Source organism: Melanostigma gelatinosum (genome assembly GCF_949748355.1).
Source record: "Melanostigma gelatinosum genome assembly, chromosome: 3".
In the NCBI taxonomy this organism is placed as follows: domain Eukaryota; kingdom Metazoa; phylum Chordata; class Actinopteri; order Perciformes; family Zoarcidae; genus Melanostigma; species Melanostigma gelatinosum.
Window position 1 is genome coordinate 16,735,013 of NC_136636.1, and position 26,973 is coordinate 16,761,985.

The 26,973-nt window shown below is 42.4% G+C and overlaps 1 protein-coding gene across 1 annotated transcript in view; it reads right to left on the reverse strand.

The window, feature by feature from the left end:
* Positions 1 to 26,973, reverse strand: part of cacna2d2a (calcium channel, voltage-dependent, alpha 2/delta subunit 2a) — a gene marked incomplete at its 5' end in the record, with an annotated part of 147,292 nt that overhangs the window by 17,853 nt on the left and 102,466 nt on the right. Inside the window, 8 exons of the mRNA XM_079266262.1 lie at positions 1,706 to 1,784; positions 3,040 to 3,150; positions 4,799 to 4,960; positions 6,267 to 6,366; positions 6,745 to 6,795; positions 16,542 to 16,599; positions 16,829 to 16,960; positions 26,690 to 26,828. Coding sequence (XP_079122388.1) covers positions 1,706 to 1,784; positions 3,040 to 3,150; positions 4,799 to 4,960; positions 6,267 to 6,366; positions 6,745 to 6,795; positions 16,542 to 16,599; positions 16,829 to 16,960; positions 26,690 to 26,828 — 832 coding nt within the window. The remainder of the gene's footprint in view (positions 1 to 1,705; positions 1,785 to 3,039; positions 3,151 to 4,798; positions 4,961 to 6,266; positions 6,367 to 6,744; positions 6,796 to 16,541; positions 16,600 to 16,828; positions 16,961 to 26,689; positions 26,829 to 26,973) is intronic.

The following is a 26,973-nucleotide window of genomic DNA, read 5'->3' on the forward strand; positions in this document are numbered from 1 at the left end:
TTATGGGATGTTTTGTCCCTATATTTGGATTATAAACAGCACTTTTCTGGCAGTATTAGGCTATTGTATTTGCTTTCACCTATTTTCTTTTGAGACAACTCTCCTTTCCGTACCGCACTTTGTTGCACCGTCTGCGAGCGTGGAGAAATGGCTTCATTGTGCTCAGAGTCACAGAGAGGTTACTTTCTTCTTAAAATGGGATTGAAGCTTAAGTGAGACAACAGCTAGCATCTCCAAGTGGCCTAGTTGTGTGTTTTTGTGCTTGTGTGTGTTGCTGCATTTTGACAAACGTGTGTGACACGGGTGAAGGGTTAGGGCCTGTGAAAGCGTCAGGGAGCTGGCTCTGTTGGAGTGAGATACCAAAGAGTAATAAGTGCTGAAGATATGAGAGGACAGCTCCATTGAGGGTGGTGTGTCAACAGTATTGTCTCATGTTGGCATAGACTTTAGTACCATGGTAATCACTACAGTCGCGAGCAGCAGAGAGCATGTTGGCACAGAGGCGTAATCCTGGACTTTCCCCTGCCTGACAGGGAGATGGCACGGTAATCATCTTGCTGCCAGACTCCTCCTGCTAATTAATAACAACTTATGGGAAGATACATCTGAAGCACTTGGCTCCACTGGCAATAAGCTAATCAGCAGTTAGCCGAGGCTTCATACGGGCAACTAAAGGAGCAGCTTCAGATCAACTGAAACACTGAGAAAACAATATTAAATCAAGCCACAAAAAGAGAGGAGGAGAAGAGGGGGATTAAACAATACAACTTACGTCATACAATGCAACTCAAAAGCTGAGCACAGAAACAGCAGTCTGAGTTAGGTTGGGATTTAATGTGGTGAGTCAAGATGAGATTCAAGCAGACAATGTCGCTAACAGGAAGAGCAGCTGAATCATATGGGTTGTCAGAGGCAGAGCTGCCTGTTTGCTGGGTTATTTTAGGAACTGTGGCTGCTTTAGATTAATAAAATATTATGTTGAAAATCATGTGCAGTAAGACAAATCTTAGTGATGGTGGGTCTGTAATGGGGCAAGCATAATAATATTAATAATATTTAATTAAATCAATATGTGTCCGAAAACAGTTAAAGAGTAAATTAACACCAAGCTAGTATTTTGCTGCACTTCTCTGGTTTAAAAGATTCAAGTGTGTTTCACATCTGACCACAGACGGCATCTCTGAGAGGTATGGTCAGAGGTGGGCTTTGTTGCAAATGTAAAACCACATCCAACAGTGATGTCACAGGGTCCTAGAGTACCCCTGTGAGAGGTTAAACCACTGGAGATCAGCAACAACTAAAATGTAGGGGGCTATTAGTCACACTATTAGTTATAAAGTAAGCAGTGTGACCTCACAGCAAGAGGGACGGGGGTCAGACTGATTCAACAGAACCACAACACATTCGTTTGTTGTTCCTTTGTTGAATGACTGGGCTTTGCATTTCCTACTTGAGAATGACTTGACCCGAGACAATGCCATTCACGAGAATGCTTCAAACAAGTGTGTTTCCTTTAACAATGTATTGCTCATGGGTACCCAGTAGATGTTGAGTATGATGGAAAAATGTGTCCATCTATAAAATCTATATCGGTGGTAATGTGGACACAAGGAGGCAGGGATCAATCCACCAACCCTGCACCAACCCATATTTCTCTTTTAGACATACAAACATATGCTTTGATAAAAACACCTTATCCACATACCTTTATTGGCACAAGCTATCCACTGCAAAGGGGTGACATCATAATTATGCTGGCCAACAGAGAAGGTGAAGACACGAACCTGGATTGAGGGGAAAAAAAGAATCAAAAGAAGTCAATGCCAGAATAAATAGCCTGAAAAACAAAGCTGCAGAGACAGCTAATAGAGCAAAACAATACCACTCAAACAGTCTTCTGGATGGCAATAAGGTCACTGTCATGTGACAACTACAATGCACACATCTTGAGTATGACTAGATTCGCCTCACAGTCAACTCACACAAATGTCTCCAACACAAGGATAGAGAGTTGTCAAACTGCAGATTATTCCTGTATGACAGCAGCCCTCATGAGGCAACAGAATAGTAACGGATATAAGAATAAATATTGGTAGCCTGTGAAGTGGAGAAAGGAGGGTGGAACAAAGAGACACAAACTGAGTATCTATTGGCTGTAATTTTATATGCTCTGATGATGAAGTGGCTAATTAGTCAGCAGGTCGGAGCTGTTAACACCAGCAGCTACACAACAAAAGAGACCGAAGAGGAGAGAGCGAGAGAGAGAAACAGACAGGGAGAGATGGAATGAGAGAGTTGAAGAAAGGCCAAATGGATGAATCACAAGAGGAAAAAAAATCACAACAGAGAAAAAGAGATGCAAGCTAAACTAACCCGGCTATGACCTGAGGCTAACTGCACTCCCCAGCATACTGCTGGCTGTCTGATGCCCGGCTGCAGTAAAATAAGATGGATGAAAGCAGCGGGAGGTCGGTGACTTTTGAGCCCAACATCTTCACAGAGACCTGGCTCCATCGTTCATCCCGGATCAAGCCGCACTTGACGAGCGAACAGCAGGACGAGACGGGGACTCCGTCGGGACGAGAAGAGGTGGAGTCTGTGTTTACATCATGACGCTCGGTGCTCAAGCACAGTCAAAGTTGATGGACATTGTTTTCCTCATGTTGCATTTTTTAATGTGAAGATGTAGGCCATATTATCTGCCCAGAGAATTGTGTTTGTTGCTGCTGTTTACATTCCTTACGATGCAAATTCAAAAGAATGCACGACAAGAATGTACTGCTGTTTTGTTTTTGTTTTGCTTGTCATGTGTTTATTGTGTTACAAATGGGCTACAACTGAATTTCGTTGTGCATCCCTGTGTTGCATCATGACAATAAATGATCCTTGAAACCTTGAACAATGAGACAATGCCAGCAGACTATGGTGGGAGATGGGGAGGGATAAAGACAGCTAAGACAGTTTCTGGACATGCATGATCCCTTGTGATGGCAGAGCGATGTAGGCCAACAGAGAACAGCCTTATGGGGACAGACTCACTGTTTTGTTGGGCCAGTTGTACTTCTCAAAGATTTCCTGTGCACGATCCTCCCCGCCATCTGTAAACATCATTATCATCTTATTGCAGTTGGCCCTCGGGGCGCTGCTCTCCTGTGGCAGATGACGAGAGAAGAGGGAGGAGAGAAGAACAAAGAGAAAGGCAGCGAGACAGGTTAGGGAATATGCAGGAATGAAAGAGGAAGGTGATCATGCTAACACATCATTTAAAACGGTCTGGTATTGTGATAAATATGTCAATGACGCAAAATGGAAAATATTACAAAGATAATATTTAGCATTTATAAGCAGTATATAAATATGTAATAAATAGTATTTATTATATATGTATATATATATATATATATATATATATATATATATGTATTATAGTATATACTAATAGTATTTGTACATTATAAAAAACATTTTGTTAAATTATTTCTTTGATGCCAGATTTAAACTCACTGTGGGACAGATTATATGTGAAACTGTATATTTTCGGTTATTAAATCACCTCACCTCAGTAGATTAAAGGCAGTTTCAAAGATGGGATCTCTTCACAAGATCTTTTCCATAAATGAATTAATTCATACATTTTAAAAATGCATTTATGGCTCAGAATCACCTGTGTGTAGGATTGTTCTCCTTACGTCATTTCATTGTGCACTGAGTCTTCCACTTTTGCTTGTGCTACGTATTTTTTACTTTCTTTTCTATTTTTTTGACACCACGTGTTTAATAATGTCTGCTCTTTAACTGGTTACCATGTCCCAAAACCAGTTTTTTAAATACTCAAATACCACAATAAATGAACTGTCCCTTGTGTTTACACAAATGTGCGGGTACGGCTCTAATATATATTTAATGCTGCCGGTTAACTTGGTAAATTCCTTATATTACCATCATTTTAGGATTTCATTTGGAGTATACAATATTACTCTAGCGGTAAATTTGATTTAAGCATTATATGCTCAAAGCCAGGCACCGAATTTTCGCATTCAGCTTTGATACAAACTTCCCCCGCCTGCCTGCACAGCAGCTGCCATTAATATGCAGGCCAGTGGCATGTCAATCTGACAAGATTCTAATAAAGATAAATAATATTGCTACAATTACATATTTTTATTGTGCTTCTGCCACTAATCATGGGAGTGAGTCTGCCACAGACAGCGATTAAACAGGCCTTTTTATTTCTCATTCTGTTGGCAAGAGAAGGTATGTGTTGGGGGGTGGGGTGTGGGGGGGGGGGGGGCAGCTGGCACTTGGCTCTGTGCCTCCAAGCCCACCAGAGGAATATAAAGTGTCTGTGGCTGATCTCCTCTGGGCTGCGCTGAGCGCTCATCAATCATCCCATCAGAGCCCATTAGGGTGGCAGCCTCTTAAAATACACAGCAGCATACGGAGCTGAGGCAGCACCTGTGTCGAGAGCACGTGGACGCCTGCTGCTGTCAGACCTCACCACGGTGCTGGCTGCTGCAAACGTTAGTGTCACTCCGTCGCAACAGCAGTGATTATCAGACCTACATTCGACAATGACAGAACTCTGGAAATGTCTTATACAAACCTGGACCGCTCACTGTCGGCACTGTTTTATCACTGCTAATTCAGTTTTTTTTTTAACTGGATCTGACAGGATGTATAATAACATGAAGGAGCTTCAGTACGTAGTTCCAGCAAGTTGTTGAAGACTTTCTGTAGGCACACAGACAAACATTCACCCCTGCATTACCCGTCCCTGAAAAGGCTTCTTGGCTCTTACATTGAGAAGCTGTTCAAAGGCAAATGTGAAGCCAGACTTGTAATCTGTGGTTCCTTTGGCTTGCATATCCATGACGGCCTCCTTGAAGATCTTCTTGTTCCGAATATTGGCTTGGACCAAAGTCCTGAAGCACGGAACAACAGCATCGGCCTTCTCATTGAACTAGAAGGGGAGATACAAACACTCACATGAGCATACTGCATATATGTATACTTGCTTTTTTAGATAAAAAAAAAAAAAAGGTGTCCAACTGTTGCAAGAGTGCGTATCCATGTGTGTTCCTGTTTGTTCACCGCAGCAGGATGCAGACGTGGGTGTGCGCAGATGTGAGCTGCCCTTCTACTCTCTGGCTGGCAGTAAACACTGGTAATTACAACTTTCCACACAAAGAACAGGTGCACCTGAAACACCAGTGCTTGTGTGCAGTGTCTGTGTGTGATTTCAACATGAGCAGCAATGTCTGTAATAGAAGGTTTCAAATGCTGTTTGTTCTTGAAGGTCAACTTCAAAACCAATTGACATTTTCAGGACAGACTGGTGCGAAACATTACGTGTGAGAAAAGCTGACATTTCTCATCGGTTGGTGTTGTGCCATATTTAAATTGTCAAGACACCGAAATAAAACACAAAAGTATTCAGAGCCACATATTCCATAATAATCACTGTGTCACTTCTTAATATCACATTTCTTGTGTCATAAAATGTTAGGACAGTAAGCTGTGAAAATATATGAAGAAAAAACAAGCCGGGTTACATCTACTATCTATATGAATAAAAAGCTCATAAGAAATAAGGTCGGAACTATTAGAACTAATTATATCGCCATTTCAGAAGTGAGACTACAGTTTCATAAAGAAAAGTGCTGAAGCATGGCGATACCAAAGTAATGATTGTTAATGATTGGTTATTTATGTCTTTTGCAAATAATTCACAGCCAGCTTTTGTAAGCCCTCACTTTCTTTATAAGGTGAAATCAGATGCGTCCCCCCCCCCCCCCCCCCCCCCAGATTACCATGCTTATTTCTTGCTCTCAGAGCTGGGATTTAGAGGCATACAGTGGCTAAAAGCAATGGATTATGAGGGATTACAGAAGGAAGTCTCCAAACAGAGCCATCACACACAGCATGTGGATGTGCTTGTGTGTCTTATCTGTCCTGCTATATAGCATAACGTTAATGTTTCCCTAAACATAAGTCCTAATAGAAAACTTGGAGAGGGAAAGAAAGACAGGCACAATCCCACACGGACAACGGTGGTGCAGGGAAAGTAAATACACTATAATGAGGGAAGTGCAGTCTTTCCACCGAAAGCAAACGACAGGGAGGAGTTTGAGCACACTGTGCCGTTCAGCGACTCCCTGCGTGATTACCACCTGCTTAATGACTACAACTAAATATTTGTGTCATTGGTGCTTTCAGGAGTTATTTGTATCATTAATTCACAAATCATGATGCAAACATCTACTTACCCTGGCCACATTCACGTAGTCGTCATCTGACAGAGTCTCCAGCATATTCAACACAGAGGTTTTCATCAGCTTCAGAGTGAGTCCACTAACACTTCCACTCCTGCAGAAAAGACGCCAGAAAGCACTTACAGATCAGTTATGAGAAGACAGGTCTTGATCCTGCTCATGTCCATTTTCCTAACTTGTGAAGGAATGGTTTAACCGTTCCATCTTCTCACTAGACCTTTCGTGTTTAGGCATGCATTCAAAATCACATCTGTGTGTTTCAGAAGGTGATACAATGGCAAATGGACTTCAACTAAGGTAGGAAAATGAGCAGTGTCTGCCTTCGTCTAACTTTAAGCTTTTCCGAGACCAACAGGTGGCACTAGCGCCCTTTGAAGGAGACATCCACTCTCACCCGGGGGGGGGGGGGGGGGGGGGGGGGGGAATGTTGAAAGAGGTGGCAGTTAGAGAGACTAAGGAGTAAGAAACTCACACGTCCACGATGATGACCATGTCCTTTGGAGACGATGCACCCTGGATATACCTGTACAAAAGACACAAAGAATGGACTTTAATTTGTTCCTATTATCTTTGAGAATTGCTAGAAAGACAGGAGCAAAAGCCACAATGAGCCGAGCCACAATGAGCCGAGCCATATGGAGCGACCATCGCCGAGCCCACTTAAGCCACAGAATACTGAAAAGGCTTATGTGCTTAGAAGAGTTAATAAGTTGTGTTATATACTTCAGTGTTGTCTCCAGCTTCTGTCGGCCGACTTCAATAGAGATACTCCTCTTCACTGAATAACAATGCCCACTCTAAATAATTACTGCATAAGCCAAAGTAATTGCTAGTTTATGGTCTAAGTATATAATAACACATTTACTGAAAGTGGCCTGCACTGAGCTGTACGACCTCCTGAGCACGCAAGCCACCACTGTAAAGCCTGGAACTGAATCTAAAGGGAGCGGAACTTAACGTCTTGTGTCTAAACAGAGGATTCATACAATTGTTCATCAGTGCCAAAAATCAAATTCGTATTTACTATTTTTACAAGGGCTAAGATCGTTTTCTTTTGTTTCTTGCTAAAATGTGTTAAAACGGGTTTTTGAAATTAAAATATTACCATTTTGATAAATATTTATATTGCGTAAATTAGTTAATTTCTTTAAAAAAAAAAGTGACATTATTTATCAGTACAGGATAAGCTGTGCTGGAGACCTTTCTTTAAAAACCTGCCAATAAGTTGATCCACAGTACATATATTTAAAAATGTCCCAAATCAAATGTCCCTTTTTTGTAGTGAAATAACTACCTTACACTGCCTTACTTGTTTAGGATACTGATAATAATTTCAAGATAACGAACCGTTGTAATTATTTAAAGACAAAAATATATATATATTTAGACACTTGAAATGTACATGAACTTGTCAAGGAGCAGCCTGAGTGGTGTGAACCTGTGCTGCGGAGATCCTCTACTGTGCTAAGTGCCGTCAGTAAAATAAGATAGCAGATGTTCTGTTATGACTCATCAGTTGGGCGTCGACCAAATAATTTACTCTGGCGGCCCCTTTGTTGGCCCAAGTTATGACCATTACACTTCTGCTGCAAAGCGGCTCCTAAAATACGGCTGTTCTTCGTGTGTGTCAGCCTCAGCACAGCGTTGGCCCACAAGGCAGAGACGGCACTGAACTTTCAAGGCCAGGCAACTTGTGTCCTGGAAGCGGCACACATATAACATCTGTCCACAGTTGATAGAGGGTGACATGCAGAGGAAAATCCAAAATCCCTTCATTCTGTTCCAGTGGCAATTAAATTCACATTCACCCCTGATACAAAGAGAGCTGAGATTGATGGACATTGCATGACATCAATTCTATTGCATACTGGGAAGGGGGGTTTCAAATGTGAGTATTCTGAGTGAGCAGGCAAGCAGTTAGTAATCATCAGGGGTCTCTTTCTACTGATTATCAGCCGTTCCGCTGAGTGTGGAGAGAAGCCAGCTGCCTGTGGGCCAGAGAGGCTCTTTTCTTATGCTCGGCCAAGCTGATATGGAGGTAGAGCAACAGAGCCCCGGTAGACTTCGCCACTGCTCCCACAAGTCTCACCGCTCCCACTCACTGGCAGGTGCCACTCCAACCTGCAGCATGACCTCTGACCCGCGTTGAAGTGACGTCCCTCAGCACGCTGCCTGGGCTGCTGAAATCTGGTTTTTTTCAGACACAACTTGGGGCCCCACTCTACTGAAAAGCTGCCTGAAACCCCCAGATGGAACGGAGACTCGGCACCAGCACTGCCTCGCAAGAGGTCGATAAACTGAGCATGCCCAGAGTGAACATGGGCAAACTGTGTGTGTGTGTGACTGTGAGGGAGAGAGAGAGGGATAATCCAATTATTTTCAATAATAAAGAATGCCACATCAAAGGTAGAACTTCCGCAGCTCTCCAACTGTGTGGCGTATGAAATCAGGTCTGGAACCATCAGGCATATTGGCATGCATGACTTTTATCAATTTAATTACTGAAATCTTAATTTGAGGGAGTGAGAGGGAGTGGGGGAGAGAGCTAAGACTCCACATAGTGGCTGCTTCTTTCTTTCGAGCGGATGGGGTTTGTGAAAGGGATTATCGATGCAGGACCAAAACTCCGTCAAAATGTGGCCCACGTCTTTACTCCCCCAGGCTTATGGACGGAGACACCCCTACTGGAGATTGAAGGAGGGTCATTTGGTGACGGCTGATGCCTGCAGACCAACTGCAGGATTTCATTAACTTCTCTGGTCAGTCGATTTCTCATGGAGACGAAGAGTCCTTTAATGGGACTTCCAAGTTATTTTGAAGGGGCTAAATGTTAATTAGAAGGCAATGCAGACTTCTATTACCAGTAGTCATTATAGGTCATCTTCCACAGCGCCCAATGTAAAATCTCACAATGGAGAACTGTGCAAGTTTTGGCCCTAAAATCTGTTGAGAAAATATCACGTTCAAGAAGATCATTTCTCTCCAACTGTGAAAGAGGCAGCATTGATCAGCAGTAATGGGGTTTCGGAGGAACATGTGAGCAGTGATGGAGTAGACAGCAGTAACACATGAGCCGTGATAGCGTCACTCCACACTGAAGCTATAGTGCTGCCATGGCTGATTTTCCTCACAGATTGTCTTGGTGTATCAGCACTCGCTCTCTTTCTCCCCTTTTCTATTGCCTAAAGCACAATTGAATTTTCTCCTTGCCTCTGAGCAGAGAACATCAGGATCAGAGAGAGCAGGAGGAAGTCAAGGATTTTCGGTCTGCAGGCTGATACGCGGTTCTACGGTTCTGACAGATAAGAATCACGAATTGAGGCCGATATCGGTGTATAATTCTCCACATTCTGACTCATAGATCCAGATGTGTATTTTCTGCATGGATTCCAGTCAGTAATTACCTCTCAGCTTCTGCCCACTGATGCCATTCTTTCCCTGTCATTACACAGTCTCCTGCGTGCCAAGGCCAGGTGACAAGCAGATGGGCCTGGCTGGTGCTGAACTGAGCCCCGTCGCCCATTCTGTTCCAGCACGACACAACCATCAGCCATCAGACACAAGATATCAGCCTATGGCCTCTCTGTCCGTTCACTCAAAGTTATTGGTAACCACTGGTGCTGAATTATAGAGTGAAAGCACTTTACTTCAGACATTACCATTGTATTTACATTTGAAAGATAAACTAATGTGAGAGCTTCTGAGTCCAACTGTATCTGATTTAATTCAACCTGTTTATACCTCTCCATCACGTACAGGTATTCAAGTTAAACCTCACATCACAAATACAAGTACAGTGGCTACTTTGTTGGCCATGCGAATGCATCTGCCTACAAGATGGCCAGTTTCAGACAAGGTCTCGCTACAGGCACTATAAAGAAGAAACACACATACAAAGAAAATGTGGTTACCGGTACTTTGTACATATAAGTACATAAACCACAATAAATATAACACTTGAAAGCCCCTAAGAACACAAAGTGGCCATGCTTCTGAATATTAAAGAGACTATGACAAGTTGTAATGTGGGAATAACATATTCATATTATTTTAACTGGCACTATACATTTAAATGAACCAATCAATCACATAGTGACCTTATATCTTCATCAGCTGATCAGGTCTTATCATTTTTGTTACAACCCTAAAAAAGCACTGTGATGTTAATTATTAAAGTAAATTATCAAGCAAACAAATGACAAAGCTTCTCAGTGGCCAATGCTTTTCTTTTTTGTAATTATTTGATGTATTATTAAGCCAATAAATTGAAAAAAAAAAGGTCTGGCCACAGCAGCGGCAGCGACTTGTATGCCCATAAAACAAAACTGGAAAGCCATGATGTACATCACGGATGTCACGATATAAACATTCACACCATTTCAATATGTACAATCAAGATAACCTGTGTGTGCGGAAGACGTGCTCTTTACACTGAGGTGGAAGGAGGTCTCGCTCCAAATAAGAGATTAAAACAGCAACATTCACAGCCACCCCACCCTTACAACACCCCACCAGCCGCCATCAGTCGAAAAGAAATGCATGAGACAAGCAACGAACACAATGACACATTCTGCATTGTGTTGATTGTATTTTTGCTCCTTTGCAGCAGTCTGGTAAAGGAGTCTCATTGGAATTCATGAAATACTTTTATCATGGCGCACCGCTGCAAAATCAATACATTAACTGTGCCGGGGGGCTAACTCTCTCAGGAGATTGTGTTTATGCACCCTGACCCATTCCACAAAGTGTTGCGCATTACATTTAAATTGGAGGAATTATCTACTACATACATTTCAGACACATGCAATAGATACACGGAGCATGATACACAGAGTGGCTTGGGCTCATTCTAATGTGCGACAGGAAGTGTGCAGGAAAAGCTTACTGTATGTTTGGAATTGTGTGTGTGTCGTGTTTCATTATATTTTTTTTGTTGTTTTTTTGTTTGCTGTATTGTGTCTGTTCTCCACAGTATGAGCTCTGATATGCATCCATCATGTACAGGAGATGTAAGCAGAGTAACCACAGAATAATGGGAGGACTGTATATAACTGTTTGTAAGTGTGTGTGTATGTGTGCGTGTAGGTGTGTTTGTGTGCATGCTCCCATGTGTGCGTGGATTTGTGGTGTGCTGATGGGCTTATTATTTTATGGACTGCTGCTCTTAGCGCTCCTGTGGATGTGGCAGGCGAATAAAGATTGAATTAAGATTAAAAAAATACATATATATATATATATATATATATATATATCGAAGGACAGCGCCCAGACAGCCTGCAGGAGAAAGAGATGTTGTCTGCCGTTTATTTATTCCACTTTCTGTTGATTATTGGAAGGTTTGGTACCAAGATTCACATTTCCATATTTTCGGTTATGCCGAAAAAGAACACACAAAATGTAATGCTCAATTTTTCAACCACTTTAACTTCTGGAATAAAGTGCAGAATATTAAATTAGTCATGCATATTGGAACACATCAGCATCAATTGTGAGTAGACAAGCACTTGCCTGTTACTGTGGCTCTTTGAGATTAAAAAAAATAAATAAAAGTCCCCAAATGTGTCTCGCACATTTTGGATCAAACTGAAATGTCAGATATTTTATTGGGACAGCTAAAGCCTTGTGTCTCCCTTTAGTCTGACCCACAACACACTGGTCTTCCTTTTGACCCTGCTTCTCCCTGAACTAGGGGGGAGAGACTGAAAGAAGGAGATACAGGGAATGGTATTCCCGGGATTCGAGGATTGAACAGCCGTCATAATATTTACAAAGAGGTTCGATTGACTTTTTGAAGAAATCAATATGTGATATAGCCTACATGCTGTTGTGAACCTGGGAGGTAATGGGATCTTGGCAACGCTTGGCTAACAGGACTCCATGCCTATCTCTGGTTATTTCTCTCCTCGCCCCGTTGCTTCTCCCTCTGCCTCTGCCTCACTTCACCCTCTGCTTCGCTTCCCTTGATAACACGAACAGACATTATAATGGACCAATGTTAATAATTAATGTCAGAGCAATTGGAGACAATTAAGTGTGTTGACTGGACCATTCATTTTCCTGAGGCTGTTGGTGGGGGAGCAGACGGGGAGAGAGCCCATCTGTGGAGGCAGGCGGCCCTCTGATCCTTTCCCTCAGAGGTGCACCTGGACAGCTTTGGCCAGGTTAGCCACGCCGCCATGCATCCGTCCCAAGAAAGCTACAGGTCTATTACGCTACAAACTGGCCGTGAATTCTGGCCCCTAATTTGACTTTCCATAGTAAATCACATCTTTGACAGGGGAACTCTGTCCGCAGATAGTCAGTGTAAACGTTACTGAAGCATGTTCATGCGATGGCATCTGTGTATTACAGTTACTATCATTCCGGTATGAATCTGGCATACCAGCCCATATGATCTGATGCATTTGTGAGTTTGTGAGGGGAGGAGTGCTATTAGGTTGATGGGAGGACGTGTGAGACAGAGTGTGTTCTGTCTGTGCCTGTGCATTATTTACTGCACATGAATTTAAGTGAGTTTTGACAGTGTGGTTAAAGCCATCACCGCACCTGGACCCATGAAATAGAGGCGGCAAACAAAAAAGCTTTTGATGACGAGGTGTTAAAATGACATGAACGAAAAGTAACATTTAGTGGAAGTCAGCGCTAGTGTTGGCAGCCCAGCTTCCACTTTCCAACTCGAGGCGAGTTGGCCTTGCTTGTTAGCTTCCACTTTACGAGTGGAGCACACACTTGACAGCTTGATGGACGGCAACTCTCAAATGTCGTAAACGGACAGACAAAATAAAAGAGCCTGGCCCAATTCAACATCCTCAGCAATGTTAGCTTATGGAGACTTTTTAAGTCTGGTGTACTTGTGTTACTTGTGTTAGCATTTACCATGAGCCTTGTCTCTTGTATCAACGTTCATAAGCTACTCAATATGACGGGCTTCGGTCACACACCCAAACATCTTGAAGCGATGCCGGCTCTCAGATGTCACTCATCTGTTGCCATGTGAAAAACCAGATGTCCAGACGTTTGAAGTTTAAATGTTTTTTTTTTTTGTAAACATGTCCAAAGCTGATTTATTTCCTTACACAGAAAAGTGAGGAGATTTCAAAAGTCAGTTTAACTTCAACACCCAAGTTCATGAGTTGTGTTCATCTAAGCATCCGTACGACCTGTATAAATGCTCGTGTTGTTGTTTGCGTTGCTGGTCTTGTGACGGACGCTGCTATCTATTGCTGTCACATAAAGCACACATGACGGGCTTACCTAACCCCTGTGGACTGTTTTTGTAACGCGTGTGATTGGACGATCTCGCCACAGAGTGTCAGTCGGGGAGACAGCGTGCTAGACTATAATAACACAAGTCTGACCTGACATATCATGACACTCCCTGCCACGGCCCCGCCACTCAGCGCGGCTGGGCACAAGTTGCTTAGCAACGGGCCACAGCAATGTCGGAGGCTCCCAGATGAGCAAAAGCTCGAACATGGAAGACCAGGGGGGGGGACAAGGTGTTCCTGCAATAGTACACCTCTTCCTCTGTCACATGCGCTGCCGCCGCTCAGCAGTCTCCCTCGCCGTTCTCTTTGCTTGTTCCTCCCCTGTCAAAACATGTGTAAGAGAATTAAACTCGGGTGTACTTTGGTTGCAGCGCTGTCAGATCGGAGACAGGATCCTTGTTTAGACTTATCCTGCTGCACAGCGCCTTGTGTTTTACCACATTTTTTATGTTTACACAAGCATGAGGGAGACTTTTGGTGATAGCTTAATTCAATTGTCAGAGATCTGATGAATGCAGATACACTGAGGTAATACGCCACAAAGAGGTAATGTCTCTTTTCATTTTTTTGCTGAAAGGCAAACAAAGAGTGTCGTCCCAATAATAACTTGCTATCACTTCAAAACTCATAGATTGATTAAATTCTTTAGTCTAAATATATCTGCAATTTACAGTAAATGGTTAAAATATTATTGACTCTACTGATGCTTATTCTCTTTTTTTTTTTAAACACAACCACAAATGTGTACAGGAAGGAGGTTGTAAACTGTGATTTCCATTTCTTTGAATCTTTGTTCATTGTTCTTTATCTCCACGAGGAGGATCATGCGATCAGTTACGTGCGTGTGGTGTGCACACACCTCTATGTCTGTCCACGGCTGATCTCGCATTCTGCTGCAGTAAACTGCATCGTACTTTGGTGGCCAAATATGGCTGCATGCTCAATGACTTTGTGTTTGTGGTGACACAAACCTTCTTAAAACACCTTTTATTGCCTGTTTTGTACTGCCATTGACTGCCTGCTGACTCTGCACTCTTTAACGACCCCTAGACGGTAGGGGACGCTAGTGATAACACAGCTGCATCGCCGACTTCCCATCCACTATGTGCCCAGACACACAAGTTTGCACATTTTTATTGTTCTGGATGGTGTGTTTGGCTAGCGGCTAACGGAGCTACCAGTACACACACTGCTGAGTAACAGTGCGTACCACTGCTATGCGGGCAGACAGTTTGGGTGAATTTAGTTTTGTTTTGGAAAGATTGTATGAAATTCCTTATACGAGACTGTGAGGCGACGGATTGACCGATTGATTAGGGCTGGAGCAGCGTGATATCGCTGTTTTTACGGATGAATAAACTGAGCCTTGACTGAGCCTTTAAACCCCACATCAAATGAGCAACTGAAGTCACATTCAATATACTTCTGAAGATGAACAGATTCATTCTCTTTCAGACGCGGCTACATTTTGGATCTTGAGTTTCATGCAAACTTCATAAGAATGTAAAAGCTTCTTTTGCTTGTCTTTTGTTTGTTGAGTCTGAGCGCGCCGACTTCATCCGACAGCCCGAGCTGACCTCAAACAGCCACTCAGGCTGAACTGGATCCAGACAGAGACAGAAAACGGGGTCAGGTCTAATCAACATTGCTGTCATGATTATGTCCAGTTCACTCCAACCTGTAACGAGGCAACAGGCAGGACTGCCACAAAGTCAATGTGACAGTGGCAGGTAGATTGAAAGTGGAATGGTGGACAGGAAGCGTGGGTTGGTGGGTGAGGGGGCTATTTGGCCAAACGCAGCCTAGTTCTGTCCAGCCCGTCACACTCGCCCGCCCTGGCACTCTGTACAGGGATGGGCTGTTACACAGAGAACCACAGGCAAAGGTGGGCACTAAAAACAAAAACATTAGCCTCTATCTTGCTCTGTCCTTGTAGCAGAAGACAATGGAACAACATTATCACTTACCGAGATAAATACAGGTCAGTAAAACGTTTTGATCTCATTCCACTAAACAATATCCATTATTTAGCTGCGGGCTAGAAGGAGCCGAGGACTTCTACAAGAGCCAGAGACAAAGCACTGTACAGGAATCCTATTATACGGCTGCATTTAAAAGTAGAAGCCCTTTTTGTGCATGTGGTTAAGTACATTAAGTACAAAGACATCGAGTGCAAATATGCCTGAAGCAGCCCGTTTAGAAAAATACATCACAAAATATAAAAAACTTGTTTTCTACAAAGGCATCATCAGAAGCAATTGAATTAAATTGATGCTTACATTTCGTTACTGTTGTAGAGTGTATTTCAGTTTAGTGTTCACATGAGATCACAACAGTGTGTCAGAATTTTAAGACAGCATGACGCTGCTGCTGCTGACAGCACAGACGCTGCAATGACAAGTTTAAATTCTGCACTTTTCTGCACTTTTTTACTCTGCTGCTCTTTGTATTGGTTAAAGGTTGTCCGCTCTGACAATCGCTTTTACTCTCAACACTCAACTCGTGCCCACAACTCACACCTTCCAACACTCATCTGGACTGGGATAATGCAGCAAATTGAGATGTATATTATTTGAAATATGGCAAATTTATATCAGAATTGAACACATCGACAGCTGATTTTGTCATTATGAGTGAAAACTGTTATGGTACTTTATATCTGTTGATGCTACTGTACTGAAGTCAAACTTAAATTGCATGTGTAAATCTAGTGAGTTAACAGCTCTGCCTCTTATATTTGACTAAAAGCTGGCCTGAGCTATTTTGTTTTTGGTGAAGTACTGTACATCCCTACCAGTGTCATTCTTGCTATCACCAATAACGCCCCAGTCCAAATGTGCAGATTTAGGATATAAATGCCTCCGAAAACAATGTTTGACATGAAGAGGATAATGGATGTTTTGGCATTCTTCCTAAAATTTCGAACAGACATCAATAGTGGAAGAAAATAAATGAAACCACGCTGATCACGAGCCTTGATCCTGATAAAGATGGCACTTACCAAGGTCTTCTGCGGACGTCGTACAGGTCGATCTTGTTGGGAGCCCTCCATGGAGTGGCTGGAGAGAGTAAGAAAATAGGTTTATAAGCCATACAGTGCACTGTAGGATATTTCACATCAGATTAGATCAAAGTAATCATAATTTCATTCTGTCTATCGAGTTACCAGTATAGCCATCTGATAAGCGATTGCCAATGTTCTGCAGCCGAGGAGCCTTAGGGTCAATTTAGACTTTATCTTGGTTTGAGTTATAATGCAGACAGTCGACTCCGTAACCTGCGGCCTACCTGGGTAATATCGAGTCACTCCTGTGGCACTGCCAAACACCTGCCAGCGCAGAGAGCCGTCCTCCTTACGGTTTTCAATGAAGACCCTCTCCAGCGCCTGGGTCCAGTTTAACTCGTTTAGTATGACGGGGGCTGTAGAAGCACACACAATAAGACTCACTCAATAGTGAATTGGCAAAAATAGTTAAGACTCATTGCTTTCTGGTTGATCAGTTTACACAGAAAAATACTCAATACTTTTCAAAAGGAGACGATAAAGTCGAAACAGTCTTTCACTCAGACTTTAATGTGCCCCTGCATCCAAACGTTCTCTTTGTGACTCCTGCTACACTATAAACCCCAGTTTTCAGAAAAAAACAAGGTCCTCTTGAAATGAGCACAACTCAGAATATGCTTCTGGTTATAAAAAGTGAAAAAAAAGAAGAAATGTAAATTAGTTGCTGATTATCTGCCATAGTCCCTCAAAGAAAGTATAAAAAAGCAATAAATGCTTAAACTTCAGGGTCTAAAAATAGTTGTTGTAATCGGATTTAAACCCAGTTTTGTATCGTTGATTCTTTTGCACCTGTTTTTCAATAATCATAACAAACACAAATACATTCTCAGATTTTTAGATGAAAAAACTCCAACAATGAGCCCTAAATAAAGTGCAAAACACCAGGTTTTCTCTGTTAGTAAACCAAAGGTCAACTCTCCTTGCTGAACAAACTTGCCCGTGCCAGCAGCAGTAAGTTGAGTACATAAGAATGGATGCGTGCAGGCAGCTCGGCCGACGGTGGCCGGGTATCAGTCTAATCTGGCTGATCTCTGAGGACTGCAGGAGGAGGAATCTGAGAGGACCTTGGAGGAGGTCATATGTCACTTGCAGCATGTGGAGACAGAAGCCACTTCCATGAATATGTGTTTGAGTTGGGAGGATTTAAGAGGCTTACGTGGTGATGAAAAAGAAAAAGAAAAAAGGTTGTGCATGCGTGCCTCAATGCATCAATATGTGTGTTTTGAGTTGAAACATGAAGTCACAGATATATCTCACAGGTCAGTGGTACTTTGTGAAATTGATTTATGGTTGTGAAGAGAAGTATTCATCATCTAGTCAACAAGAAGTGGAATAACACGCTGCAGGTTGTGGTGGAATAACACTACGACCCATCAACGTGAGTCTTGTTTCCTCTCTACCTCAGACTCTTATTACTGATATTGTATTTACACTACCTGTCTTTCTTTTTCTTCCTGTAACACACCCACCCACCCACACACACACACACACACACACACACACACACACACACACACACACACACACACACACACACACACACCAAACATGCTTTCAGTCTGTGTTTAATAGCTAAGCTGAAGTCAGAAGATGGGAAGTTTAATCAGAGGTTTAATAGCCGCCTGATTAAAGAGGAAACGAGACACTGAGCTGAGGAGAACTTCACTAGCTTCTCTGATTTAATTACTCAGCCAACCAAAACTAGACAAGCCTCTGAACCGACAAGTCCAGCTTTGTTAAACCCCTGGATTGAATTTTCCACAAATAAACGATCATTATCCACTTTCCCCATACTTTTCATTTACTGCGTTTGACGAGCTGTCAGTTTAGAGGTATGAAATAAGCCAGGACTGTCCCCCATTCACTGCTTACCTCCTTTATTGTAGGCTGAAAGCCTTTGAATAATCACAATCACATGGCATTGGCTAAAACAAATATATCTTTCGCTGACTGTTCACCTTCATTTTGTCAAACTCTCCCCAAAAATGCAGGTAAAAGAAAGCCGAGTTTCGTTACTCTTTAGCATTCTGTAAAACAAATGCACGCACACACACACACACACACACACACACACACACACTACAGAAGCACTAAGCAGTGTCTGGAGGATAGGAATATATGAAAGCCAAATTGCTGCCATCACCAAGGGGAGCTCCTCAACATGTTTTTCTCAAAATTCATAGACGTATACACAAAGGAAGAATGGAGGATAGAGGCAGGCCTACAGATGGGGATAAACATTAAAAACCCAGAGAGAGGGGGAGGACGATTGATGGAAACAGAGAAATTAACACGAATGAGTGGCTGCTTTCACAGCCCGAAAAGGCAATTTCTCGCTCATGAAGGGAAGAGAGAGAGAAAAAAAACCCTGAAAATAAATTTCACTTTAAACTAAATTGAAAATGGCAGAATCAAAGACGTAGAGGTCAAAGAATTGATTTTTTATTGAAGTGATTTCATGTTATGTAACAAATGACAAATCTGACAAATTTGTCCTTTGCTTTGTAAGTGAAGAAGTAGCTGGTGCAGAGTTGTTCATCATTGTTGTTGGAGTTAGGACAGCCGACACTTCACCATATTACTTTAATTGATTTATTGGAAAAGTATATTTTATAATCTTATCAATCAAATGCTTTGCCAGATGTTTCTTGTGTTGTTATTTGAGGACTTATTCCTCAAGAATGTGTACCGGGGACATTTCTGCTACAAACTTAATTTCATTCTTCCAGAATTAGAAAGATTATCTGTCTGTTCTATCTCTCATAACACCGAGTTTACAACTGCCAAAAGTCCAGATGGTCTGAAGAACTGAATCAGGGAACTAGAGAGAGAAAGTGTTGAGCCTCTCAGCAGCTCTGCTATTCTGATGAATTTCCAAACTTGCCGCAGTTGCTCCCATGACTCCCGATTTATTTCAGCAAGACCAGTGGCAATATTTTACTGATGTTTGCGTGGAGATAATCAGGGAACCAAACCATGCATTTCAATTTCATCTGGCCAATACTCTATGGTCAAAGAGCCATCTGAGTAATGTGTAAAATATGTTTCTATAAGGATGAGCTATCACAGCAGGTTTCTGCGGCGGCAGCCGGTGTGCTGTGAAGTCCCGGGTGCTCTTATCAGCAGAGGCACCGGGTCTGTAATGATAGCTGTCCCAGACAGGCCAAGGGCAAACAGACATCCTGCCACCTCTGTTTCAAACTAGCACCACTTCAGCTACCTTGACTAACATCTATGCAAGCATTATCAGCTGCATTGCTGCCTTGGTCTTCACACGCACACACACATGCTCACACAAGCTGCAGTAAGTTTTCAGACTATTTGTGTGTTCATGACATATCTACTTTCAATCGAGGGTTAATAAGACAGACCAAAGTGTATGTGGGCTCGTGATGCCAGCTAACACTAAACTAGTCACATGTAGATCACCTGTGGGTCACCTCTACTGTCAGGCCAAACACACACACACACACACACACGTCTGCAGGTGATAGGTGATCTCCACAGAAAAACGGGCACATCAGAGATAAGAGAACAGAGCAAACTAAATCTCTTTGATTTATTAATTTAGAATACGCTGTGACTTCTCTGGACAGTTGATAAAAAGACAAATTTCCCCTGGGGGGGGGGGGGGGGGGGGGGGGGATATGCTCAGTCGGACAGGGCCTCCGAGCGCTCCGAGTTGGGCTCATTTTTCACGTGAAACGCGCCTCTCTCTGATATCTTTAAAAGGTAATTCATCAGCGCGCCACTCCCCTGACATTTAGAGCACCCTTGGCTTTGCCCCTTTATGGAGCAAGACTGCACACCAAGTAGGGAAACAATTATGAGAGGGATTTATGGAGCATCTCTGTGTGAGATCATTTCTCAACCCCTCCCCAAACACCACCCCTATCCTGTGACCCCCCCTCCCCCGCACACACACATTATTCACACTGATATACCCGAGATAAAGAGCTATCCAACATCCAAACGATCTGCGCCTTATGCCCTGTATTAATCCCACATTATAGAAATAGGTGCATGCATTTACTGTGTACACAGAGCAGAAAAAAAGGCAGTTGACTGTAATATATCAGAGCGGAACACAAGTGGTCTGACATCCATAATGGTACTGGAGCAGAAGCTATTAGCTGAGTCTGTTGGAAGAGTCATAACCATTATCCCTCATCGCCATGAAGGCTTACATATTCTACTTAACAGTGATAGTCCAGTACAGGTAGAACACTTTAATTCTACTTACTTTAACATATAGGTGACATGACTCAAACGCACACAGGTAGTGCAACACTGAGACAAATACAGCTTGTTTTGAATTTCAGCGAGTTAACACCCATTATATTTTTCCAAAGTCATTTCTGAATGGGAAGATTATTTTTCATACACCGTATGTTCAGGTAATGCATACAAATAGGAGGAGCTAACACAGATTCATAAGTCACTGACAATTTACAGCATCCCACAAGACGTTTGGCAGTAAAAGAGGTTTGAATTATATCAGAAAAGCATCGGTCATTTCACTGAACGGGTCAGTTCACTCCAACTACAAATGCTACATGCAGATTGTCGCACGGTTTTGTTTTCAACTTTTCCATATTTTGAGACTGAGATCTACCTCCTTTAGATTACTTCCAGCCCACAACAATGAAAAGTAATAGAATTTCTGTGGTGCTGGCAGCACTGAGATGGGACAATTTACAAAATTGTACTGTATTTCCAGCAATGGTGTCCCAATTCACTGGATAACTTAAAGAGCTCCCTGTGATTCGTTTCCAAATGACACTAAAAGTAAATGAGAAAACATTTTGTTGTGATTTGGGTGTTGAACCCATATCTTTCTGCACATTTTGCAAGTCTTTCCAAACCAGACCGGCATCTAGCCTATGCATCTGCGTGTACCACCTCTTTCTGTGTCTCTCTGTATTGTCAACCCAATTCCTTCTCCTTCTCCATCTCCCCTCTCTCCTGTTTTCTCCTTCTTTTCTCTTCTTTCAGGGCTGCTTTGTGGCCTGGCTGAGTGTTAAAGAGCCTGAACATTAAACCTTTCATCCTGCAGAGGAAACGGGAGCAACAGGAACTGGCAGCAGCTCACACATCCACAAAGACAAGTTAAAACAAAGTCTAAGCCTTCCCAAAGAAAAAACGGGTCTTTCTGTAGCCTTAGTTGAGAAAAATAACATCCGAAAGATAACTGTATAGCCTAATTTGTATTCTTTGCAGTGTGCTTTACAACACCGGTCTCTAAGAAGTTCTTTGCAACTGCAACAGCCGTACTAACTAATTAGAATTACATTTCATGTGAAGGATTGAAGCGGTTTCACTCAGGAACAGCATTTAGCATGAGTGTATTTGTCAGAGAAGCTCCATATTGCTAAATGGTAATCCAAAAATGATTTCTAATTGAAGAAGAGCAGTAAACAACAAACACATGAAATGTAATTTGTGAGCCTGGTGGTGAGTGAAGTACAGTTGTGCTGTGCTGACTGTTCTAATTAGTGTGCTGCTAAATGATAGTGCCCCTTCACTGGGCACACACTATAGGGGTGGATGGTGAGGGGCCGAGAGAGAGAGATGGAGTCTGTTAAGTCAAGAATGACAGAAATACAGCCCACAGTGTTTATACTCTCTTTCTTCTCTTTTGGTTTAACTTTAAATCCAATTTCCCTTATCCCCCCTCTCTCTCTATCGCTTTCTTTTTCCTTACTTTCACTCTTTTTCTTTTTTCTTTTTTTTTTTTCTTTCCACAAATCACTTTTGCTTTTTTCCACACATTTAAATCTGGTTTGATGTTGAGACGGGCTGAGTTGATCTCCAGCATGGCGTGAGTTGGTTGACAGGGAAGCTTCCTCCACTGGAAGACACCTGGGGCATGTGAAACGAATACAAGCTACATGCACTGTGCGTGCACAAACACACACACACACACAAAGATGACATTTTACATTCCGCTGAAGCAAATCTCAAGACTCACAGCTTATGCCCTTAAGATGACAAATGTAGCATGATATTAAAGAAATCTCTGGCAAGTAAAGTGGGAACATTCACTAATTGGAGCCACAGCATATATTTCTGTAGTGAGTGACAAAGAATAACGCTCAGTCTCACTTTCCCTCTCTTTCGTGAACAGTCTTTCTTTCAAAAGTCGCCTTTCTCCCTCCAGTACCAGGTGAGCTGACTTCTCTTCAGGTACATTTTATACAAAGTGAGAGACATCAGAGGGCGTTTCACTCACACGAAAATCCCTGCAGATGCAAATCGTTCTCTTCTTTTCAAATCGTATGCGACACTGCGTTGACTCTCTATCTGCTGTATCTGTTGCACTCAATTTCCCACTGCACATTACATAGACCCCATGCAATTTGCTCTTTACAAAGGTGAATTGGATGATTTTTTGTGCTTGGAGCTTCCCAGAGGAGATCCAACCAAAGACCAGAGAGTGCAGTAGCTAAATGGATGCTAACATTCAAAGGGCATGGACGACACGCTTGCTGCTGGTTTAGGAACTGATTGTGTCTCATGAATGAATAAATAATTTGCTGATTACTCTCTAAGCATTGCATTTTAGTCTGCAAAGTTCGTGGAAAGCAAAAAGTACAAGCGTGCACCGGATTTAAACTTCAAGTTCAATGAAAGGGCTTCCCACATTCACTGCTGGTTTTCTTGACTCCCTGCTTTTACTGTGGCTTCTTATTCTCACACAAACACTAATGTGGCCACACACCATGTGTACACGATACACACATAATTGCTGCTTGAAAAAAAAAAAGGACTGATATACAACCTTCCCTATTTTCAGTGTGTTATAATGGACATGCAACTGTGGACTGTGGACTGACCCAATCTGGATTAGTATCCTCTACCGCATGAACTGGGTCCAATTACCAGGGAGAAGCCACTGAATCTACAAAATGGTTGCTCAAGTAATAATAAAATAATTTTGTATATTCCCTCGCTTCCTTTCCTCTTTATTTTTCAGTGATTATTTTACAGATTGCATTCCCGGAGCCCTTCCTCTGCAATTATTCAGCAAATCCCTGCCTCTTCCTCACCATTTATGTAACATTCCCTGGTAGAATATTTCTATTTCTCCATAGACGACACCACCCACATCAATTTATTCCTCTGTGGCTGTGTCGCGACGTCCATTCTGTAATAAGCAACGATAATTAGAGGAAAACTGTATGAATGTTTGACCTGAGCTAATTAGAAAGTTTGCAGACGTGGCAGCAGGAATCAGCGGCGGGATAATGAATCATAAAATGGTTCATTACTGCGCTCAGGGAACACTCTCAATCTCAATAAACGGACATGGGGCCTAGCAGACAAATCAAACCAGGACGCATGCACCGCCTCATTTAGCTGCTGAAAGGATCACAATAAAAAAATAAAAAAAGATTTTTTTTGTTGTTGCTTTAAATGGTTTCTATTATTAAAGTGTCTCTCCTCTCACCCCTGTCCTTTCTATCTGTTCCTTCCTCTCAGTCCATCCCCAAGGACACCCATTTTGCTGCGACTGTCAATTCGTGCTGCCATTTTCTGGAAAACAGTCAATTTATTCAGTGCATTAATAATGTGTACAAATCAAAACAAGCTACTCCAACAACACAAGCAAACAAGTGCTAATAAACAACTCTTGAGAATATCACAACTGTTGAACATTATGCTGCACTTTGGACCGTGCTCCATTCTTCCTACACTTTTCTTCCCTCTGGCCTCCCTCTGAGCAACGAGCGCTGAATCTACCCACTCACACTGCTTCTTCTTCTGCTAATCCTAAACCCACAGATATACTGTAGATCCAGACCTCTCCAGACCGAGACGACAACAATCCGCCCACATTGGTTTCCTCAGACATTCTCTCCAAGGCACCCTGCAGGCTCCCACTGGTGGGCCCAAGGCAGAACATGGCATTGGATAACAATCCCCCTTTACCATCCTGCTAAAGCAAACGCAGCTCCCATGACATGAACTTCATGTACATTTCTGTGAACTAAGTTCGATAAAACAGTACTCTACCTTAGCTTCGCACTCCTATAAGTCAAACTCATAGTGAAAAGTTTAAAAAAAAGGATCAAAGAAGATGCAGCAGAACTTGAAATATCGTCTTTTTTATAAACATAATCTTCTTCCGTGTCAAACCTTAAAGCCCAGATTACCCAAAATGCAACGTGATTATTCAGGTAGGTCAGGGATTCATGTGTGGTATGCCAGTAGCGGCTAACGTAGCCTCAAACAATTAGCTTCAAGCAGAGATTAGGAGCGAGCTACAGAGGTCTGGTCAGCTCACTTATTTCTAACTCCGCACCATCAGAATCTTTCTTATTTTCAAACTTGTAGTCCTCAGTCCCTGCCGACGAATTTACCAGACTTCCTGCAGCTCCCTCTGGAACAACAAAAGGTAGTGTATTTGCAGCAGTTCCCCTCAAGACCTATAAACTGACTTTGATGTGTAAAATCATTTCCCCTTAAACTTAGTCTGCACTGCATTTCACATCCGACGTCTCAAAATGTATGTTCCTAAGACCTTCATTTGTGCCTCGGACGTTTGGTGGAAAAGCGTCCTTAAAAATGATTGTATTTTTGGACAGCAACAAATTGGTTGGCAAAAAATCTGCAGTTGGCAATCTCAGCACAGCAGACCACACAATGGGACCTAACTCAACAACATCAATAGTAAACATTTCCCACAGAAGAGAAGTGAAAAAGCTAATTTCATGCACTGTACCACTCTGCTCTTCGAGACTCCACCAGGCTCAATCAAGAGGCCTTTATTCTCTGACTCATAGCTTCAGACAGGGGAACCAGAGCTGGCACAAAATAGCATTGTGAACAATGTGCAGGCCTGATTGCTCTATTGTGAGTCAGCTGCAGCCTTTGACATCTCGTCCCGAACCACGAGTGTCTAATTCTGACAAGATTTGTCTGGAGACACAGCTGGAGGCCATTGTCACAGACAGGTGCCATACAGTGCCTGTTCAACAAAGAGGGCAAAGAGCTAGATAATAACAGAAAGAAAAAATTGCCACTGTGAAAATGCCTGTCTGTCAGCACATGCTCGCTTTTTTTTGAGTCTTTAAAGAGGCAGTCAGACAGTGTCCAAAAGGTTAGAGGTGGATAACAGAGGGAACATGCCAAGCGAAATCAGAGACCCAGAAGGTACACGTGTTCCCCTTTGTCCATTTGACAGCTACAGACTAAGGAGGGTGTTATGTCTGCAGGGCAGCACGGTGCCAAGCAGAGGGGGGGTGGAACATGCTCATGCATAAAAACAAATACAGTGCAGATATGGTGTGAGACACCGTCTGTCATCTGAAATCATGTTGGTGTGTTAAAGTGATGAGAGAAAGGGGAAAGGTCACGTCAAGACTGTCATCTATCTACAGCATTGAGTATTACAACCAGGAGGAGACATCTCTTACATTTATGAGACAGGTAAACCTCCATATAGGATATTTATCATCTTATTACCATTTTCTTACAACGCAGATTTTTGTCTTAGTCCACATGAGATTATTCAGCATACAAGACATGCCTCGATGTACAAAACATACGTTATGAAGTAAAACAATACATTTCCCGAGATTATATCTTGTGTCATCTCGTGGTATATAACAAATATATTCAATCAATTGTACTCTGGGGATACTAGTACTACTACTACCACCGTACCATCATATAAAACCAGTTTGCTTTTGGTTGATAATAACCAGGTTAGGTTCATGGGTTCTGAGGCGTGTTATAAAATACGAGGTGGGAAAAACACTTGCAAAAGAATGTGGTTGAGGCCTCTGTATATTCACCAGAAACTTGTGCTTGTAATGTGGTTAGTGATTTGTATGTGTTTAATACTTTTATTTAAAGGATTACATTATGCACACTTGTGGCCACATAAAGGAAATGAAGTGTGCGCGACACAATAGTCAGTGCAGCAAAGGTCTTGAGGAAACCCGGCAGTAGGTGTGTCATTTTTCACTGTAGTGGTTAATTCAGTACACGTGTTACATTTTATGAAGCTTATACAGTGCCACTCATTCAATCACCTTTCCACCAGAACAATAATAGCCAAAGTATTTTTGTGTACTTACAGCCTTTGTATATGTCTGTAGGGATCTGGACCGCGCTGGAAGAGTAGTTGACCTTGTTTTTAAAATTGGGATCGTCCACAAACTCCAGCTCCAAAGACGTCGCGCTCTCCAGTGGGTTTTCCTCTTCTCCATCCTCCATCTGCAGACACACACACACACACACACACACACACACACACACACACACACACACACACACACACACACACACACACACACACACACACACACAAACATGCGTGAGCTTTCAATTAAAAAACGCGTGATTACAAGCAAATAATATA